An 18,766-nucleotide genomic window follows, 5' to 3' on the forward strand; every position below is an offset into this window, starting at 1 on the left:
AATGTCGTCAATTTCAATATTCGATCAATTGATTATTGGTCCACGAAAAATTGGAAAAATTATCGTCCGTTTATCTAAATTTTTAAAAAAGGAAGATTCCCAAGATTTTTCAAAAAAAGACTTTCAAGTACTCTTGTGAAACTTGACAAAAAATGTCGTCAATTTCAATATTCGATCAATTGATTATCGGTCCACGAAAAATTGGAAAAATTATCATCGTTTCGTCCAAATTTTTAAAAAAGGAAGATTCCCAACATTTTTCAAAAAAAGACTTTCGAGTACTGTTGCGAAACTTGACAAAAAATGTCGTCAATGTCAATATTCGATCAATTAATAATCGGTTCACCCGAAATCGGAGAAAGGATCGTCGCGTTGTGTCAAAATTAAAAAAAAAAAGAAAAGTGAAGAACATAGCCGGACGAAAGAATCCTTTAGGGTTAAGGACACCTTGTACAATCCAGAACCGCGAGCGAAAGTTCGTTCGAAGCTCGAAGACAATTGCAACTTTCCTACGATTGCGTTGTTTTTACGGTGAGAACTCGTCGTACGGTTTCTAGATTTCGTTCGATTTTCTCGCGGATGCTCCTTGCAAGAGGACCGTGTTCGCGTCGAGAAATGTGTGCCGAGAGTGTGTCTACGATCCAACGTTACCTAGCGCGTGTCGTTTTTTTTTTTTTAATCGGGACTCGATTCGGTCGTGCTAAATTCGCGCGCCACATCGTGTCTCCGATTCGCGTATATCTGGGGCAGATAATTAACGATGCGAGGAATTAACATAACGCGACGTTCTATATAACTGTATTCTCCCGGCCAGTTCCAACACCGAGCAACAATACGGAAATCTGCCTCGTCCGCGTTCCCGGCGTGGCAACGAGCGAGCGGGAAATAGACGCTTTCAATTAGGGAAAAGAGATAGCGCGGAAGAATCAGTTTTAATCCAGTTTCGTTGCATCGGTGATCCGTATCGTAATCGTCGAGTGCATAATAATGATCACCGAGTAAAATTCTGAGCCGAAAAATGGTAGACAGTAACAGTTTGGAATTCTTTTGCGACAATGTTTGACGCTCGTCTTAATAAATCGAGAACTCGAAGGATTTCGAACAGACGAATAAAATATCAAGGATCGAAGAGATATTTGCTAGGATGAATAATCGTCGATCGAGTATCGTTCTCGAAAAAAAAAGTATTTATCAAGAGTTATCGTGCTTGTTATTTTTTCTCTGGATCATTCTTGCACAATCGTACAGCTCGTAGCAACGTGACTGGTATGCTTTCTAGATTAGAAATAGGTTACGATCGAACCGTTAAAAGACAATACTTTAATTTTTATTCGTACACCAGCCGTGACTAATATTAATCTCTCGATCGTTCATCAACAATTTACCCTCGACGATTCAAACCGTACAATCGTATCTACACCTGCGGTGTTGCGAAAACTGTCAAGTATATCGCTACACGTACATCGCTTTACATAATTGCCCGTGCATCGGAAATCCACAACGATACACGACCGCAGATGTTGATCCTACACTCCGTGAGAGTTATTTTCAATTTATCAATCGTAATTTCGATTCAATTACGAAACTAGACACGACCGTTTACAAAGCACACCTTTCGCGTTTAACTCTGAATTAAGCAACAACTTTCCTATATATTTAACAACGAAACAATCGTTTTACAACCGATGCGAAACATTGGTCCAATTCGAGCCTGAATCCAACCCTAAGAAGTCTACGTATCTTACAAAATTCACAATTTATTCCACACGAATGAATTTTCATTTCGGTTGGAATACTTGGAGAAACGAACGTTTCTCGTTAATATTAGAATATTTCTAATCACAATTAAAAATTGTTTCACCGATAGGGTTACCACGTCCGGTGAAATATACCCGATTAACTGTAAGACACCAGTGCCCCGTTAAAAGTTACTCGGTCACGTAGAACGAGCGCGAATTGTTCAACGTTCGATCGTTGTTCAACGGTCGTTCCGTATCGGTGTTCACGAGTTTCGCGAATTCGTGATTTTACTCGACGTTAAGTATTTGCTCGACAAGACGGTCAGTTTACCGAATCGAATCAGATGTTGGGAGTCGGTGACCGGCGGCGCATACCAACGCGGCTCATTGAGCAATTGCATCTCTGCAACGGCGAGTGCATGTGGCGAGGCTGCATCTCGCTCGGGCCGTACGAGCAACGATTACGCGACGCAACGTTTTCGAAACACCACCGCAACTTCGCGGGGCTGGCTTCGTTCTCTTTTCTGCGACCGATCCTCTCGTGGGAATATATTAAATTAGAGGCGTAAACGGATCGATGCTCGTTAAAGGAGTAACGCAAGACACCACGTACGATTAATAATTGGCCGGTGACAGAGATTTATACGATTGGCAAAGGAGTTACTCTAGCGATGTTTAAATACACCGTGGCTAAGATCGCCGGTTTCGCGGCAATAAATGTGAAAATTATATCACAAACGATACAAACACGTAATGCGTTCCGTGCGATCTACCGGCAAAAAGTTTGCGTCCGAACGAAATCGAGCACGGTGAAAAATGATTATTTACACGTCGGAGATAATTTCGTTCCGCTAACGAACAACGATCTACCATTCTAGAACGTATTATTAATGGGGTAATTAATATTTTCGTTCGTGCACCGATGAATGCGGAATTCTACGAGTGAATCGGTGTTCGGGGAAAGGTATTCGATTGTCGAACGATACAGAGGGAAATATTTCATCGCTTCGATTTATATAGATTTTCTATTGAAAATTTATTTTTTGGATAATTTATGAATACGTGATATCGTTCTTACGTGTTCGAAGATTCAAATTTCTTCTCACGGTGAATCACTCGTTACTTTGTTAGTGAAAAGGTGCTTTGTATTTTATCTATTTTCGATATATATTTTTGAATAGTTTTTCTTTTTGGTAAATGATTATCTTCTTTCCTTGGAGAGATAATCGTAACGTAGATAATCGTATTCGATTGTCGAACGATACAGAGGGAAATATTTCATCGCTACGATTTATATGGATTTTCTATCGAAAATTTATTTTTTGGATAATTTATAAATACGTGATATCGTTTTTACGTGTTCGAAGATTAAAATTTCTTCTCACGGTGAATCACTCGTTACTTTGTAAGTGAAAAGGATGCTTTGTATTTTACCTATTTTCTTTTTGGTAAATGATTATCTTCTTGGAGAGATAATCGTAACGATTAATTAATCACGGAGTATATTTCGGTACCGAGAGCAACATTACTGCGCTTTGTACCGGATCTGTTGGTCGGGCTGTTCGGTGACACTCGTCTAGCAAGTCCTGCCTCAGACGCGATTAATCGTTTGAACGGTCTCCAAGATTAGGAGAATTCAGATCAAACTTAGCGTCGAGAGAAATATCTTAATAGCAGCCATCTAGTGTCTGTGACCAATTGCGATGAGACTTGGAGCGTATCTAGAGACTGGTCCGGCTTCAAATTCGAGCTACGTCAGAAAAATCTTTTCGCTCCCGGGAGTCGTGGCGCCGACCATAAAATATACGGTAATTCGCTCGCTATTAATAAGTAATATCGACTTTTGCTTTCAATACTCCACGAGTGCGAGTAGCGGCCGAGTTTATTCCCGTTTCATAAAAAAAAAATGACCATGGAATCGAAATACAACCCAGACTTGTTGAAGACTTCGTTTGTTTCGTTTATTTCTAAACTGAAAAAAATTGTGCATTAGAAATTGCTGAAATAATTTTTCTATCCTGGATAATTTTAACTATTCAGATTCAATGAAATTTTAATATTTCCAATTTCGTATCCAACGAGTTCTCCTAAAACAAATAAAAAATACTATACCAGAAATTGCTAAAATAATTTTTCTGTCATAGATAATGCTAGGTTTAGCTGTCCAGATTTAATGAAATTTGAATATTTCCAATTTTGTATTCAATGAGAAGTTCTAAAACAAACAAAAAAGAAAAAAATACTATACCAGAAATTGCTAAAATAATTTTTCCGTCGTGGATAATATCAGGTTCAGCTATCCAGATTTAATGAAATTTGAATATTTCCAATTTCGTATCCAACGAGAAGTTCTAAAACAAAAAAAAATACTATACCAGAAATGGCTAAAATAGTTTTTCCGTCATGGATAATATCAGGTTCAGCTATCCAGATTTAACGAAATTTGAAATTTTGCAATTTCCATGTCCAATGAGAAGTTCTCCTGAAACAAAAGAAAAAAGAAAAAATACTATACCAGAAATTGCTAAAATAATTTTTGTCATGGATAATATTAGATTCACCTATCCAGATTTAATGAAATTTGAAATTTTGCAATTTCCATGTCCAATAAGTTCTCCTAAAACAAAAGAAAAAAGAAAAAATACTGTACCAGAAATTGCTAAAATAATTTTTCCGTCGTGGATAATATCAGGTTCAGCTATCCAGGTTTAATGAAATTTGAAAGTTTGCAATTTCGGTGTCCAACGTGAGATTCGTCGAAGAAATGCGCGTAGCTACGGAAGAAAAGCACACACTCGTCGAGCACGTGCACATGCACACGGCCGCGCTGCCCACGCATCGACGGCCGCCGGTGGGGAGAATTTTATTGCATTCTGATGCAGGCCTACTTGCATCGAGACAATGGCTCCGGCGAGATATGCAACCGGCCAGGACAGATACGTCGGTGCAACGTACTCGGCTGCCGGAGAGACTTGCGTGGGACTTCGTCTTCTCTTGCGTTGCAACAGATACCCACCGGTCGGGGAAATTTTTGACGAGCAGGTTGCGCTTTCGATTCCCGCGAGTCCCACCGAGCCGGGAAAAATCGCGTCGCGATTGCGATACACGGTGAATTCTATGCGTCCTCGAAAAAAGTGTTTCTCTTGCTCGCGTGGGATACAGACCGAGCCGATTCGCGAAACAAATTCACCGATATTTATCGATCGTATTTGTTACAATTTGGCGCCAACTAGGAAGAAACGAACGTGTCTCTTGCACGAGCAGCGGCGTTACTTCAAAGACACCCTTGCGCAAAGTGTAATAGGCCCGCGACGTGACAGTTTATCCGAGACTAAATTCCTTTTTGGTAAGAATCGTGTACACCGATCGCGCGAACCATTAATTTTATTAAATCGAAAGTGACTGGTGTTTCGCTCTAAACGGAGTTACGTAAATATTGTCGACGATTATGATTATATAATCGAGGTAGGGTTTAACGTGGAAAGTAGATTTGGAAGGTGAGTTAATTGAACGAAAACATCCATGTAGATTCTTGTCTGTGAGAATTTCCTTCCATGAAATTTATCAATGGTCGTGGAAAATTCTTTGGATTTTATATTTTTCTTCTTTTCTCTCCTAAAAAGGATTCTTCCATCCATCGGTAATTTACCTTCTTTATATCGAACCTAACGTTACCTTTAACACGAGCAATTTCTTTTTAATTTCTTTTTTATTCCAACGAAATATCTACATCCTGAGTTAATAACGCTACATTTTAAAGAGAACAAATTCTCCGCCAAGTACCGAGAACAAACAATATCAACGATGTTTCGTACAATAACGTTTCACGCTTGGATTTATTTTTAACTACGGTTGTTTTCCCAAGTGTAAATAACAGGCACAATGTTTGCAACCGACACCGCCCCCGAATACAGAACGACTCTCGGCTGCGCAAAAATTCCACGATTCTAGGCACCGTGCGCGAAACAACGGGTAGAACAAACAAGCAATTTAGAAATCGAACCAGACCTCGCAACGCCGATTGCGTCAAGAGCGGAATTAAGACAGCGGCTAAAAACCGTTTCCATTGAAACCAGTCGCGTTATTTATCCCGGTTGCACCAGCCCGGGTACGTTTATATCGCCGGTTCGGGTGCAAGGTATATCATCGAGTGTATCACTGTATCGCGATTCCGCGTCCCAGTCAGCTGTAGCGGGGAGGCCAGCTTTTTGTTTCGCGAGAACAACGCGAGCAATATCGGCCCTGTTGCGTCGAAACGGGACCCCGGGTACCATAAAATTACCGACAGTCCGCATAAATCCGTGGATCGATCGATCGATAAACGTGGCCCGGCTGCGAGTAGGGCGAAAACGCGTTCGCAAGGGGAACTGGCTGAAAGAACTTTATCCGCGAGCCGATTATCCGTAGCGTGACGCCTTTTGGCGGATCACGTGTACCAGTTGCGGCCGATTTCCGCGTTTCTGATCGGCTCGCCTCGCCATTTCTTTGTTTCTTTCCATTTTCGACACAATTCAAGTCCAAACAGCCCAAACACCAAATAAAAGTTTTCTCGGATCGATTGGTATAGATACAAATTTTACATTTTCTTTCTTTCCTACTGTATTCACACGAAATTATTACTAACATAGTTTTTATCAATATAAAAGTGATCGTTAGAATTTTGAAAATAAATTTCACAATTATGTGAGACGACAACATTGTTGCAAGATAGGTAGATTTTGTGAATGGCAAGAGTTTTAATATGGGAATTTTAGTTACTCCAAATGAAATAGTTTCTTTTTAAGTTTTCTATTTTTAGTATTGCGTTAACACGAAATTTTCACTATCATTGTTTTTATTAATACAAAAATGATCGCTAGAATTTTGAAGATAAATTTCACAATTATGTGAGATGACAACATTGTTGAAAGATAGATAGATTTTGTGAATGGAGAGAGTTTTAATATGGGAATTTTAGTTACTCGAAATGAAATAGTTTCTTTTTAAGTTTTCTATTTTTAGTATTGCGTTAACACGAAATTTTCACTATCATTGTTTTTATTAATACAAAAATGATCGCTAGAATTTTGAAGATAAATTTCACAATTATGTGAGACGACAACATTGTTGGAAGATAGAAGGATTTTTTGAATGGAGAGAGTTTTAATATGGGAATTTTAGTTACTCCAAATGAAATAGTTTGTTTTTAAGGTTTCTATTTTTAGTATTGCGTTAACACGAAATTTTCACTAGCATTGTTTTTATCAATATAAAAGTGATCGCTAGAATTTTGAAGATTAAATTCACAATTACGTGAGACGACAACATTGTTGGAAGATAGAAGGATTTTTTGGATGGAGAGAGTTTTAATATGGGAATTTTAGTTACTCCAAATGAAATAGTTTCTTTTTAAGATTTCTATTTTTAGTATTGCGTTAACACGAAATTTTCGCTATCATTGTTTTTATCAATATAAAAGTGATCGCTAGAATTTTGAAGATTAAATTCACAATTACGTGAGACGACAACATTGTTGGAAGATAGAAGGATTTTTTGGATGGAGAGAGTTTTAATATGGGAATTTTAGTTACTCCAAATGAAATAGTTTGTTTTTAAGGTTTCTATTTTTAGTATTGCGTTAACACGAAATTTTCACTATCATTGTTTTTATTAATACAAAAGTGATCGCTAGAATTTTGAAGATAAATTTCACAATTACGCGAGACGACAACATTGTTGGAAGATAGATAGATTTTGTGGATGGAGAGAGTTTTAATATGGGATTTTTAGTTACTCCAAATGAAATAGTTTCTTTTTAAGTTTTCTATTTTTAGTATTGCGTTAACACGAAATTTTCACTATCATTGTTTTTATCAATATAAAAGTGATCGCTAGAATTGTGAAGATAAATTTCACAATTACGCGAGACGACAACATTGTCGCAAGATAAATAGATTTCGTGGAAGGGGACAGATTTAGTTTGAAATTTTTATTTACTCGAAATGAAATTTAGTTCATCCCCGAAGAGATTAATTGCAAAAAATAAACAGTTTATTCACGGTACCGTTAAAAAGGGAACAAAGTGACGTTTAACAAGGTAACAGTGTTTTTATGTTCAACTGCTGACACATTGCCCGTGGCCAATTATATAAAACGACAACATTGTTGCAAGATAGATAGATTTCGTGGAAGGCGACAGATTCAGTTTGGAATGTTTATTTACTCGAAATGAAATTTAGTGCATCCCTGAAGAGATTAATTGCATAAAATAAACACTTTAGTTACAGTACCGTTAAAAAGGGAACAAAGTGACGTTTAACAAGGTAACAGTGTTTTTATGTTCAACTGGTGACACATGGCCATAACAATTCGTGGCCCGACAATTCGTGAAAAAATCCTAATTGAAACATTCGGACCTCCCCGATGTTTGTCTCGTGAGAAGAGAAATGTTTCGAAAGAAAAATTCTTGCGAACGGATGGACATATTTTAGCAACAAAGAACGAGGAGTACTGCGGACGAGCCGATTCGGCAGGTATCCTCGAAGAATCTACCTCGGTTGGCGGCGAAAATCTTTTCGTTGTATCCCGGTTGATTTACGAGTGCGTAACGCGGGCACCGTTCTTCAAAATTTATGGAGATCGCACGAAGAGTGTGCGAAAACCGCAGCCATAAAGTTTGGCCGCAGCTCTGTAACCACTTGACCTCAGTCGCAACCCGTAAATCCTCTACCTGACGACTCCGAGTATCGGGACCTCCCCGATGGCTGCTGAAAATTTGCAAATTTCTGGCCCCTGCGAAAAGAACGGCCCACCTAAGACCGAAAACTTATTCACATCCTACGGAAAGAACGTAACTTGAATAATTCTAATCGATTTCAAATTCCGTGACAAGAGCTTACGAAGTATACGCGTTTAAATGAAAGAATAATTGTAATTTGAGAACGTTCGTGAATTAAAGATGAATTAAAGTGAATTAAAGATGCACGTTGTTCGGCTCCTTTTCGGTAGAATGTAGGAAAGATCGAAACTGTACGAGGGAAAGAGAAGTACGTGCGTCTAAATAGAAGAGTAATTTAGTTCGAAAGAGGCACGAGTTAAACGCGCGTATAATTTATAAGTTTAATCCGTGATAAGGAAAAGGTACGAGATATGCAAATGTGCGCGCACGAAGAACGGATAAGAAACTTGTTTGAAGATCAATGAAAAGAAGAGGATGATAAAATTGTAGATTATAGAAGTGGGTAAAATAGAAGTTACCTTTCGAGAGATTAGAAGTCGGGAGACTCGCTTTTTTTCGTGTTCGGTTTATTAAATGAAAAGTGGGTAAACAAGTGTACGCGAAAACTTATCGGTCGGTCCGAAGTGCAAAAATGAATTCTGTAGACGATATCCTTGAAACTTTCGCGATCAAGTACCCGATATCAACGTTTCGGCCATTTCTTGCAGGCCCTGTTCGTTCCGTGGGAAAGTTCGAAAGACCTTGCACGGACTCGTAGCACACGAAATGTGGGAGGTTTATCGAGATCGAACACTTTATCTTATTTACACGATAATTATATTGGTCGAAGTTGTTGACTGTTGGAAGCCAGAAAATTTTGCCAAAGCGATAATCTCCTCGATACTTGGAAGCACTATTTTTGAACGGTGCTCTCGGAACGGTTTTTATCGAACGTTATCTCATTTTTACAACTAAAAGAGACGTTTCTCTTTTGGAACAATTTTTCACGAACAATAGCATATTCGACACACTTTGCAACATTCGTAGCGATACTCCGCAGAATCTTTGTCAAATTTCTATATGAAAAAAAAAATATAGAAAGAAAAAACTTTTCGTAAATGCACGTAAATATATTAAATTTTATAGGAAACCGGTTCGGATAGATTCGCTCGCAATAGATCGATACCAATCGTACACCGATGAGTAGAATACGCTAACGAAATGCAAAATCTTCTCTAGATTAATTACGCAGCATCTTTGTTACGATCATCGTGCACATTACTCAGCTGTAGTCGATTTCGTTGCATAAAGACGAAGTCAAAGACCCAGAAACTGTGATTCACTATTCGTTATCGTGCGATTCGTTACTATCTTATCACTACGCTAGATTCGAGCGTTACTACCTCTCAATTATCCCTTCCAGCGTTTCTCGGTTCTCCTCCCTCTTCGCCGTTCTTTCGAACGTTTATCTACGAAGCTCGTTGCGTCCCAATTCTTTCGGTAACTTTCCAAAAGAACAAAAGAAGAAGAAAAAAAAAAAAAATAGAAGAAAAGCGCGCATCGAAATCTAAATAATTATCGATCGTATCTACCGCGAGACGAGGAAACGTTGTATTATACAACGGTCGTCGGAAGATTGAAACGTTTATTTCTTATTTACCGGAAGAAAGTATCGTTTATTCGATACAGTTGGTTAAAGCGTCGACTTTTCTCGTTACGGCGGTGAAAGAACGGAAATCTTTAACGAAGTTCACGAACGACTGCTGCCTGTTAACTCCGTTGCTCGAGGATTGCTTTCACGAAGGGAAAAGTTTCCTTCTACGCTTCATTCGCGAGCTGAATCTCCTCCCGCTTTCCTTTTTCACGGCAATCGGACGGAGAACAGAGAGATCAGCTAACAGGTGTTCCAGGTAAAACTGGCAGGGTCGATTACACGCTCACCGTAGAACCTAGAATCCTCCAGCGATAAATCTTCCACCGGCCTCACAAAGGGGACCCGTGGAACCACCGGTTCAACTACGGACTTTTAACCACGAATCGCAAAAGAAAAACCGACGAACTTGAACGTCCCCGAGCTTTTATCGAGCGACGACAATAGTTTCGCTTTTCCTTTTACCGCTTCTTCTCTTCGATTCCCGCTAATTTTAAGCAAAACTACCGAAACGGTATCGCCTTCGATACAATTGATCGTTAATTCGGTCCAATTGTCGTTCGTTGTGTTTTACGATAAACTTAATCGCGAAAATTATTTTCGAGCGAAAGCGATATTTTTCTCCGAAAGTTTCGAGTCAATTTTTTAATATTTGAATAATAATTGATAATCCGTTTCAATGGTTATTCGTTGTGTTTTACGATAAACTTAATCGTGAAAATTATTTTCGAGCGAAAGCGATATTTTCGAGCGAAAGCTTCGAGTCAATTTTTTGATATTTGAATAATAATTGATAATCCGTTTCAATGGTTATTCGTTGTGTTTTACGATAAACTTAATCGCGAAAATTATTTTCGAGCGAAAGCTTCGAGTCAATTTTTTGATATTTGAATAATTGTTCGATAATTCGTTCCAATTGTCGTTCGTTGCGTTTCATAATAAACTTAATCGCGAAAATTATTTTCGAGCGAAAGCAATATTTTTTCCCGAAAGCTTCGAGTCAATTTTTTGGTATTTGAATAATTGTTCGATAATTCGTTCCAATTGTCGTTCGTTGTGTTTCATAATAAACTTAATCGCGAAAATTATTTTCCAGCGAAAGCGATATTTTTTCCCGAAAGCTTCGAGTCAATTTTTTGGTATTCGAATAATTGCTCGATAATTCGTTTCAATGGTTATTCGTTGTATTTTAGAATAAATTCAATCGTGAAGATTATTTTGAAAGATAAGTAAGATTTTCATCGAGATCTCCGAGTCTTCTTTTGTATTTGAATATTTTGTTTTCGTAATTTCTTTCAAACGCGTAGTCGTTCCGTTCTTTACGTAACGCTTAATTATCGTTCTCTTGTACCTAACAGTACGTTATCGTCCATCTCGTATTTTTCAGTTAGAGACCATAAATTTAGAGTTAACTCTCTCTGCTACCGTATGGCGTATCTTCGTATTATTTTTATCTTTTGTTTCGTTACGGTGGTTAGAGTCTTTGAGTAGAAATTTTTTTTTCTTTTTTTCTTTTTTTAACGTACAACGGAGACTCTACGGAGGAATTATCGGTTCGCGAAAAGAATTCGGTTGGAAGAATCGGTAAGAGAATTTTAGAAGAAAACCGTGATAGAGGGAGCTCTGGAATCACATTGGATAAGTATCTCCTTGAACGTTTGAGCTCAATCATGGCGTGTCTCTATAGTCGCAAGCCGTAGTTAGGGTAGGTCAAGCTTCGATTATATTTAGAATAGTCACGTTGGGTCTGACAACCTATAGTAATATATTCAATTCGAACCGTTTAACCGATTTGCACGATGACCATGATCTAGACAAAACGAAGTCACCCAATAACGCGCGCGAATCATTGATTCTTGAGACAGCAAGCGAAACGATTAACCCTCCGCGAACTTGAAACCATTGCCCTATATTATACTACACTTAGTTACCAATCGATAAACATTCAAAGTATAAAATACCGTAAACGTGAATTACCGTTTCGTTTCGATTTACTGGTAATTTTTTCTTCGATTATCTCGAGCAATTTATCGATCATTTTTAGACTTCCATAGGTCACTGTGCTTTGGGATCTCTTCAGTGAACAACAGACTAGAAAAAGAGAACGTTCTTCTTTATTTCACGTCTTTATTGCACAATTCCCAAGTACAAAACGTAAACGATGGAAAAGTAGGAATAACGAAATTAGATAAATTATAAAATAAACAACTTATTACCGATAAAATTCCAAAGAACCCAAAGGCTCAAATTTCTTCGACACACTTACTTACAGGTGAAACCCATCGATAAATAAAAATACAGAAAGGTTATAGGGTACACGTACGTAAATCTTTAGTTTTTATTTCATTTCTTTTTAAATATCGCAAGACAAAAGTAAATAATCGTAATTAAGTATTCGCAAAAAAATTTCACAACGATGCACAATATTGTCGCAAGATTGTGAAAAAGTCGCAAGATTGTCGCAAGATTGTATCGAAGTAAGCAAAGAGAGTGCAACGAGAGTTCGTTCATAGTTTCGAGCGAACCCCGGATCTAATATTTAGTATTCAGCGATCTCGATCGAGATTGAAAGAACGGCGATCGAACGATGACGTAAAAAACGTGAAGACAGCGAAAGTGAAACTGGAGACGCTTCTATTCAGAAAGGAATTCAAGTGGCGCTAGAAGTATTCCCGTTAGCCTGGCACCGGTCCGTCACACTGACTGCGCCATGCTAACAGTACATTCAAGGCCCGTAGTTAGGGCAGGTTAGGCTTGGACAGCGCTCAGTTTGCATCAATTTAAGCTTAACCTTCCGTCGTCGATTGCTAGGGTTACTTCATTGGGATAACTCTCGTTCGAAGAAACTCGTAATCCCCGAACGAAGAAACAAATCAAGCGTACCAGGACTCGTTATCCTGTCGCGTGTACTTTAATTTACGAGCACCGCGTTAATCTCGACCAGCGAAAAACACGAACTCGAACTCGCAAAAATCACACGGCCCGATATTGAAACATTTATCGACGATCGAACCTCGTCGATAAGCAACTATCGCCATCGTTCTCGTTATCCACCAGCGGTTTTTTATCGGGTTCGTTGCATCTAATTATCCAGAGAAGAAACCATGTTTCGTCGATCGCGACATCGGTCGCGAATGGACCGAGAAAGAAACCGATTTAACGCGTTGGACACCGTAGCGTTCAACTATCGTTTACAAATAAAGTAAAGTAAAGTCCAATACTCGTGTACATCGAAATAACATTACCGTCGTTCGTCTATAAAGTAACAAGTATACAAACTGTCAAATATTTCTACGTTACAGTTCGGACGAATATCGAGGATACCCTCGAAAATAGAAAACTGTTACGGCGTAGGTAACGCGTTGACGCTTTATCGAGGCTGACGCTCGAATCTCTGTCGATGACGTTGGATAATAGAAACGAAGGTCAAACGATCGAGCCGAAAGTTGTTTTACAACGTTCGAAACGTTCACAAGCTGCGAACCTTAATACTTGCAAACTTTGAAACGACATTACCATCGTTGGTAAGATAACGGGTACAGAAATGATCGAATGTTTTTACTTCACGATTAACTTAGAAATGTCGAGGACATCCTCGAAAATAGAAAACTATTACGGTAGTGGGTAACGCGTTGACGCTTTATCGAGGCTGGCGCTCGAATCTCCAGCGATGACGTTGGATAATAGAAACGTCAGAGGTCTAACGGTTGGGCGAAAAGTTGCGGCAGGTTAGTCCTAACCGAGTCTCGACTCGGATCAGGGAGGGCTCCGTTTAGGCGGCGCGCGTCCGAGTTCTCGCTCACCTGTGATCTAACTTCTCCTTTCCGTAGACGTAACCCACGTGTTCAAGCGGAGGTGCGAAGGCACGTACACGCGCGAACGTGTAAGTGTCCGTCAGGGGTTAAGCGGCTTTCACTCTCCGAGTGTTAGTGAGTCAACAGCGTGGCAGGGGAACGCACTATATTCTCTGATTGTGTATCACGCCGATCAGGGGCGTATCGGTTGCCGCCACGTGCCAAGCTGCTCCACCGAAGGAGACATTTTATTCGCTCCGACGCGTTTCGATCGATCTCGCGTGTTACCTCCGAAAGGGACGAACACGACCAGGGATATTCAACCGATGGAAAAACGGTTCGTTCACCTTCGATCTTGACTCGTTTCTTTTCTTTTTTTCTTTTAATCTCATGGACGTTCGTTCGTCGTTTTAGCGCTTTAGCGGAATTTCGAGCGTATATCTGGCGCGAGGTTGAACCGCGTAAAATAGGACCACCGGTTTCACGGTGACCTCCGCGATCCTTGACTACAAATTTACTTTGTTCGCGGCGCGTTGGGTCCGCAGCCACGACAATACCCAGCGTTTAGCGAGACCCCGTCGCCGTGCACGCGTGCACGCATAATAAAGGCTAGGCCAAGCCTCTTCGTACAGCCGATAAAAATCCTTGATCCTAATGACGGGTCAACCGTGCCAATTGGCCATAGAAATGAAACGACTGTGCCTTGAGGACGCTATCGTCGCTTAATCTCGTCCCGATAAGCGCGAGCCCGTTATCACCCTGGTCCGTGCGCTCGAAAAACGCTTTTTTCCTTCACGGAAACAAATTTTCCGTGATACGGGATCGATCGAGCGAGGGACTTTGGAATCGTTTCCTCGAACGAAGATCGTATCTTCGACGGATCGATCGGAAAAGAAATTAAACGCCGAACAATTTTACGTATCGAACGTATCGCGAGTCTGCGTTTACAAATTGGTCGTATTTTTGTTTTCAATTCGATACGAAGAAAAAAAAGAAACGAAAACCGTACGAAGCGACTCGTGAAAGAAATCTCGAACGAGTTTGGAAACGAACGATGGCGATCGTTTTCGAAAAGAAATCCCGCGTTCGACGGTTCCGAAAGGAAACTCCGAACGTTGACGCGCGGGGTACGAAAGGAAAATCTCGAAAAGTCGCGGTTCAAAAATGGTGGGGGGTGCGGGAATGGCGCGATACACCGGTGTCCATCAACGGTGCAACGCGCAGGCGCCGCGAAGCCGCGGCACACCACGCCGCGGCGAACTCACTCGCGCACCGCATCGCACGCCACACACAACACACCAACTAATAACGTGCAAGCTTCGATTTGCAGTTACCGCGAGGACCACGCGGTCGCCATAGGAAAAGCAACAGCTCGTTTTGCCGCGGGTAGTCGTGTTGTCGCGTGCGCGAGAGAGTGTACCGAACGTCGCTCGTCGAAAAGGGGGGACTGTTTTCGAACGATTCGTCCGCCGTCGACGGAACAGTCAACAACCAAAACAAACTCGCGAGTTTCGCGCCGGTGTCTCGTGGCTGGGTCGGGAGAGTGAGTTGTCAAATAACAACAACGACCACGACGACGACGACGACGACGACGACGACGACGACGACAACAACGACGACGACGACGACGACGACGACAACGACGAGAACGAGGACAACAACGACAAGATCAACGAGAAAAGAAAAAGGAAAGTGGAGGAAAACACGTTTGGCTCGTCGTCTCGATTCGTAGGCAGACGCGAAGATAAACGTTCGTGTTATGCCAAATCTAATCTTGTTTACACGTGAGACTATCGGTAGGACTATCGGGACGATAGGTCGTTAGCAGCGTAACAAACGGGGAAGAGAAACGTATACGAGGAACGCGGGGCAAGGGAGGAGAATAATCAGTGCAATAATACGGAAGACTTGCGTGTACGAGAAATGACCGTGCAAAAGTTCAAGCCTCGCGGCAGTGCTGCGGAGGAACAACAATCGGGCGACATTCTATCGCCCACTAGCGAGCCGCTGGACAACGAGAAGGAACAACAATCGGGCCAGGTCTGTTACCGCGGTGCACCCCAGGATAGCGAGAATCTCCTTGGACGAGTGTTGGCCGGTAAGCACCAACGCGTACGATTCCGCGTAAAGCGATCCGCATCGTTCGCCGAGCTCTCTGCGTGGAACGAAAGGGAGAGTACTATTTTTCCACGGTTGTTCGGACGGTGTTCGATTTCGAATCGTAGGGTCGTGCGTGGTAGACTAACGGGCTGGTAAAAACATTCCTAACCTAGCGTAGATCACGATTCAGGTAGGAAGGAATAGAGAAAGAGGCGGTTTCACTTTCCAGCGGGGTTGGAATGTAGGTCGCGGGGCCCGGGACGAGGCTAGTTCGTTGCCCTCGGTCGGCGGCCTTCCACTCGGCGCTCCGGCAATTTTTCTCCCTCTCTCTTTCTCTCTCTCGTTCGGTCTCCCTCCGTCACCGTCTCCCCTCTCTCTCTCGCTCACTCTCTCTCTCGTTTTCCGTCCCACCAACGCTCTCGCCTTCCCTCTCTTCTTTCTGCTCGTGGTTCTAGCCTAGATAGCGAGCCTCTCTAGCGGGGCTCCCACCCTAGAGTCGCGTGTCCCCCCCTACGCGTTCGGTTTCTCCCTCTCTGTCTCGTTCGGTCGCTTCCACGTATCCTCTCCTTCTCGCGCCGCGCGTCTCGCTCTGTCCTGAACTCCTCGTGAACTCGGTGTATAGAGAGGCAGGCGGTCGGTCTCTTTCCCTCGCGGCGGTCCGTAGAACAGGAAAATAGGTCGGTGGGGCCTTGGCGCGAGGCTAGTTCGTTCACCCTGCCTGGCCCGTAACTGGGGCAAGATGAAATTAACCGAGCGGCCCGCCACCTCGCCCCACCGCCTCCTCTCGCCTTCTCCTACCTCCGTTCGGCAAGTAGAGTGAACTCCGCGACTCGTGTGGCCAATCGCCGCCGGGCCGGTTCAACAAACTCGAACTGGGTCTCCCTACCGACCCGCTCGTCCCTCGCCCCTCCCCACCGCATCGAGCAGTTTAGCTACTCGACCAACCTCCCCACCTACGGCTATCATCGAAGGTCACCAACACACTCGGCCTGCCTGCCCGTTCGCCCTCCTGTTCTCTTCGCGTAAAAGAGAGACCGATGCGCCGCTCTTTGTACAGTTACAATGAGCCGTTCATAAGCGTTTCGCCCACCTTTTTGTTCCGAAGCGGCCTCCCTCGTTTTCTATTTTCGAACACGAGGGAGAGGTGGGTGGAGGGGGGGTGGTAGAGCAGGAACGCGGAGGACCCCTTCGCGTTTCGGTACATACGAACCGTTTGTTCGCGTCGAGTATACGACGATCCCGCTCGATCTATCGCACCGATAGACGAATCGTAGAAAAACGGTATTGTTTTACCGTCCCTTGGTAAAACGATTCGCACTTATTTCTCTCTTCTCGCGTTACCACGGACCCGTTGCCGATACCGGTCCGCCGCGCATTATCGCGTAAAACGTGCAATTTCACGACCAGTCGTGTACGCGTACTCGATAGGAGGGACGCACGGTTAGCGCGATTCGTTTCGAGTTGCGCGAGTGCACCGTTGGCGCGCACGAGAACGAGAAAGAGAAAGAGAAAGACAGAGAGAGAGAAAGAGAGAGAGAGAGAAAGAGAGAGCGAGCGACAGCGACAAGCGCGCGTATACACACGCGTCACACGCACGCACGTCACCGTACGCACACACAAGTCCGTTCAACCGGCTGAGAATTCTCGTAGGCCCCGTTACGTAACCTCACGATAGTGAATTACGTGCAGACTACCTACTCTCGGGCGAGCCTCTCTCTCTCTCTCTCTCTCCGATTTCTTTCCCCCACTACTTCCCTCGGTCGGTCTCTCCTTCTGTCCCCGGAGAAAGTACATCAGCCGCGCCGCTGGACCGTGATTACTCTCGCTAGGAGCCGTGGAATGCTTTCACCGTTTCCCCGTGCGCCGTGTTCCTCGGCCACGTTGCATCCGCTGTCGGAGCACTGACCTGCCTCACCGAGCGTAACTACGAGGTGGATCGAGCACGGCTCCCGTCCCGGTCTCCGCCTACCGATTTCGATCGAACGCTCCGAATTTACGGAAGGACGATTTTCGACGTTCGACGATCGCGCCACCGATCGGCCTCCGCCGATCGTTCACCGTGACCGTTACGAGCCAACTGGGAAGGGGTGTATCGGAGGCTCCCGATGCAAGGAACGCACGCGTCCGAGCGTTTTTTCACCGTGGAGGATCCGAACGCACCGCCATCGGAGACTCGCGTAATTTTAGCAACGCGCGAATCATTGACGCAACGCTTCCCTCGAACCTTCCGTGCGTACCTTGGTGCGCGCGGTCCAAGGGTTACGCGCGTTTCTCGTCGTCCGCGATTTTAAAAGGCGCGGGAAGGGCGCGCGAGTCGAGACGTGTCCGGGACACTTGGATTTTTCTCATTTTCTCGAACGCGTTCCGTTGTTCTTATCGATACAATTGTGATAGATTTTTCTCGTTTATCGTCTTCGTGGACGACGAATCGATATTAACGTCGGGGAATTTCATCGTTTTAGTATCCACGTTTTTAGGTTATACTCCGAGAGGGTTGACCGAGTAGGGTGATTTAAAAAAAAAATAATTGATACGTTCGGTGCGCAATATTTCCCCCTTGGTAATCCCGTCGAGGGAACATCACGGTCTAAACGCATCGCTGTCCGATGGAATCGCAGCAGTGTTTCAAGGGTTGCCAATTTGGTAACGGTCGGGGAAGGCCGACGGTGGGGTGGTCGGTCAGGAGAGCGTGAAAACGCGGCAAAGGATAACACGCGAGGACGGTGGTAGGGGTGGGGGGAAGGGGTTGGAAGGAAAAAAAGCTCGTTTCGACACCGCGCGAACT

At 43.0% G+C, this 18,766-nt stretch overlaps 1 protein-coding gene across 1 annotated transcript in view; it reads left to right on the top strand.

The window, feature by feature from the left end:
• The first annotated feature begins 15,789 nt into the window (after positions 1-15,789).
• Positions 15,790-18,766, top strand: part of E75 (ecdysone-induced protein 75) — a 145,544-nt gene continuing 142,567 nt past the window's right edge. The window contains exon 1 of the mRNA XM_076310846.1: positions 15,790-15,979. Within this exon, the coding sequence (XP_076166961.1) occupies positions 15,805-15,979 (175 nt within the window). The 5' untranslated portion in view covers positions 15,790-15,804. The remainder of the gene's footprint in view (positions 15,980-18,766) is intronic.

Source organism: Ptiloglossa arizonensis, chromosome 5, assembly GCF_051014685.1.
Source record: "Ptiloglossa arizonensis isolate GNS036 chromosome 5, iyPtiAriz1_principal, whole genome shotgun sequence".
NCBI lineage: Eukaryota > Metazoa > Arthropoda > Insecta > Hymenoptera > Colletidae > Ptiloglossa > Ptiloglossa arizonensis.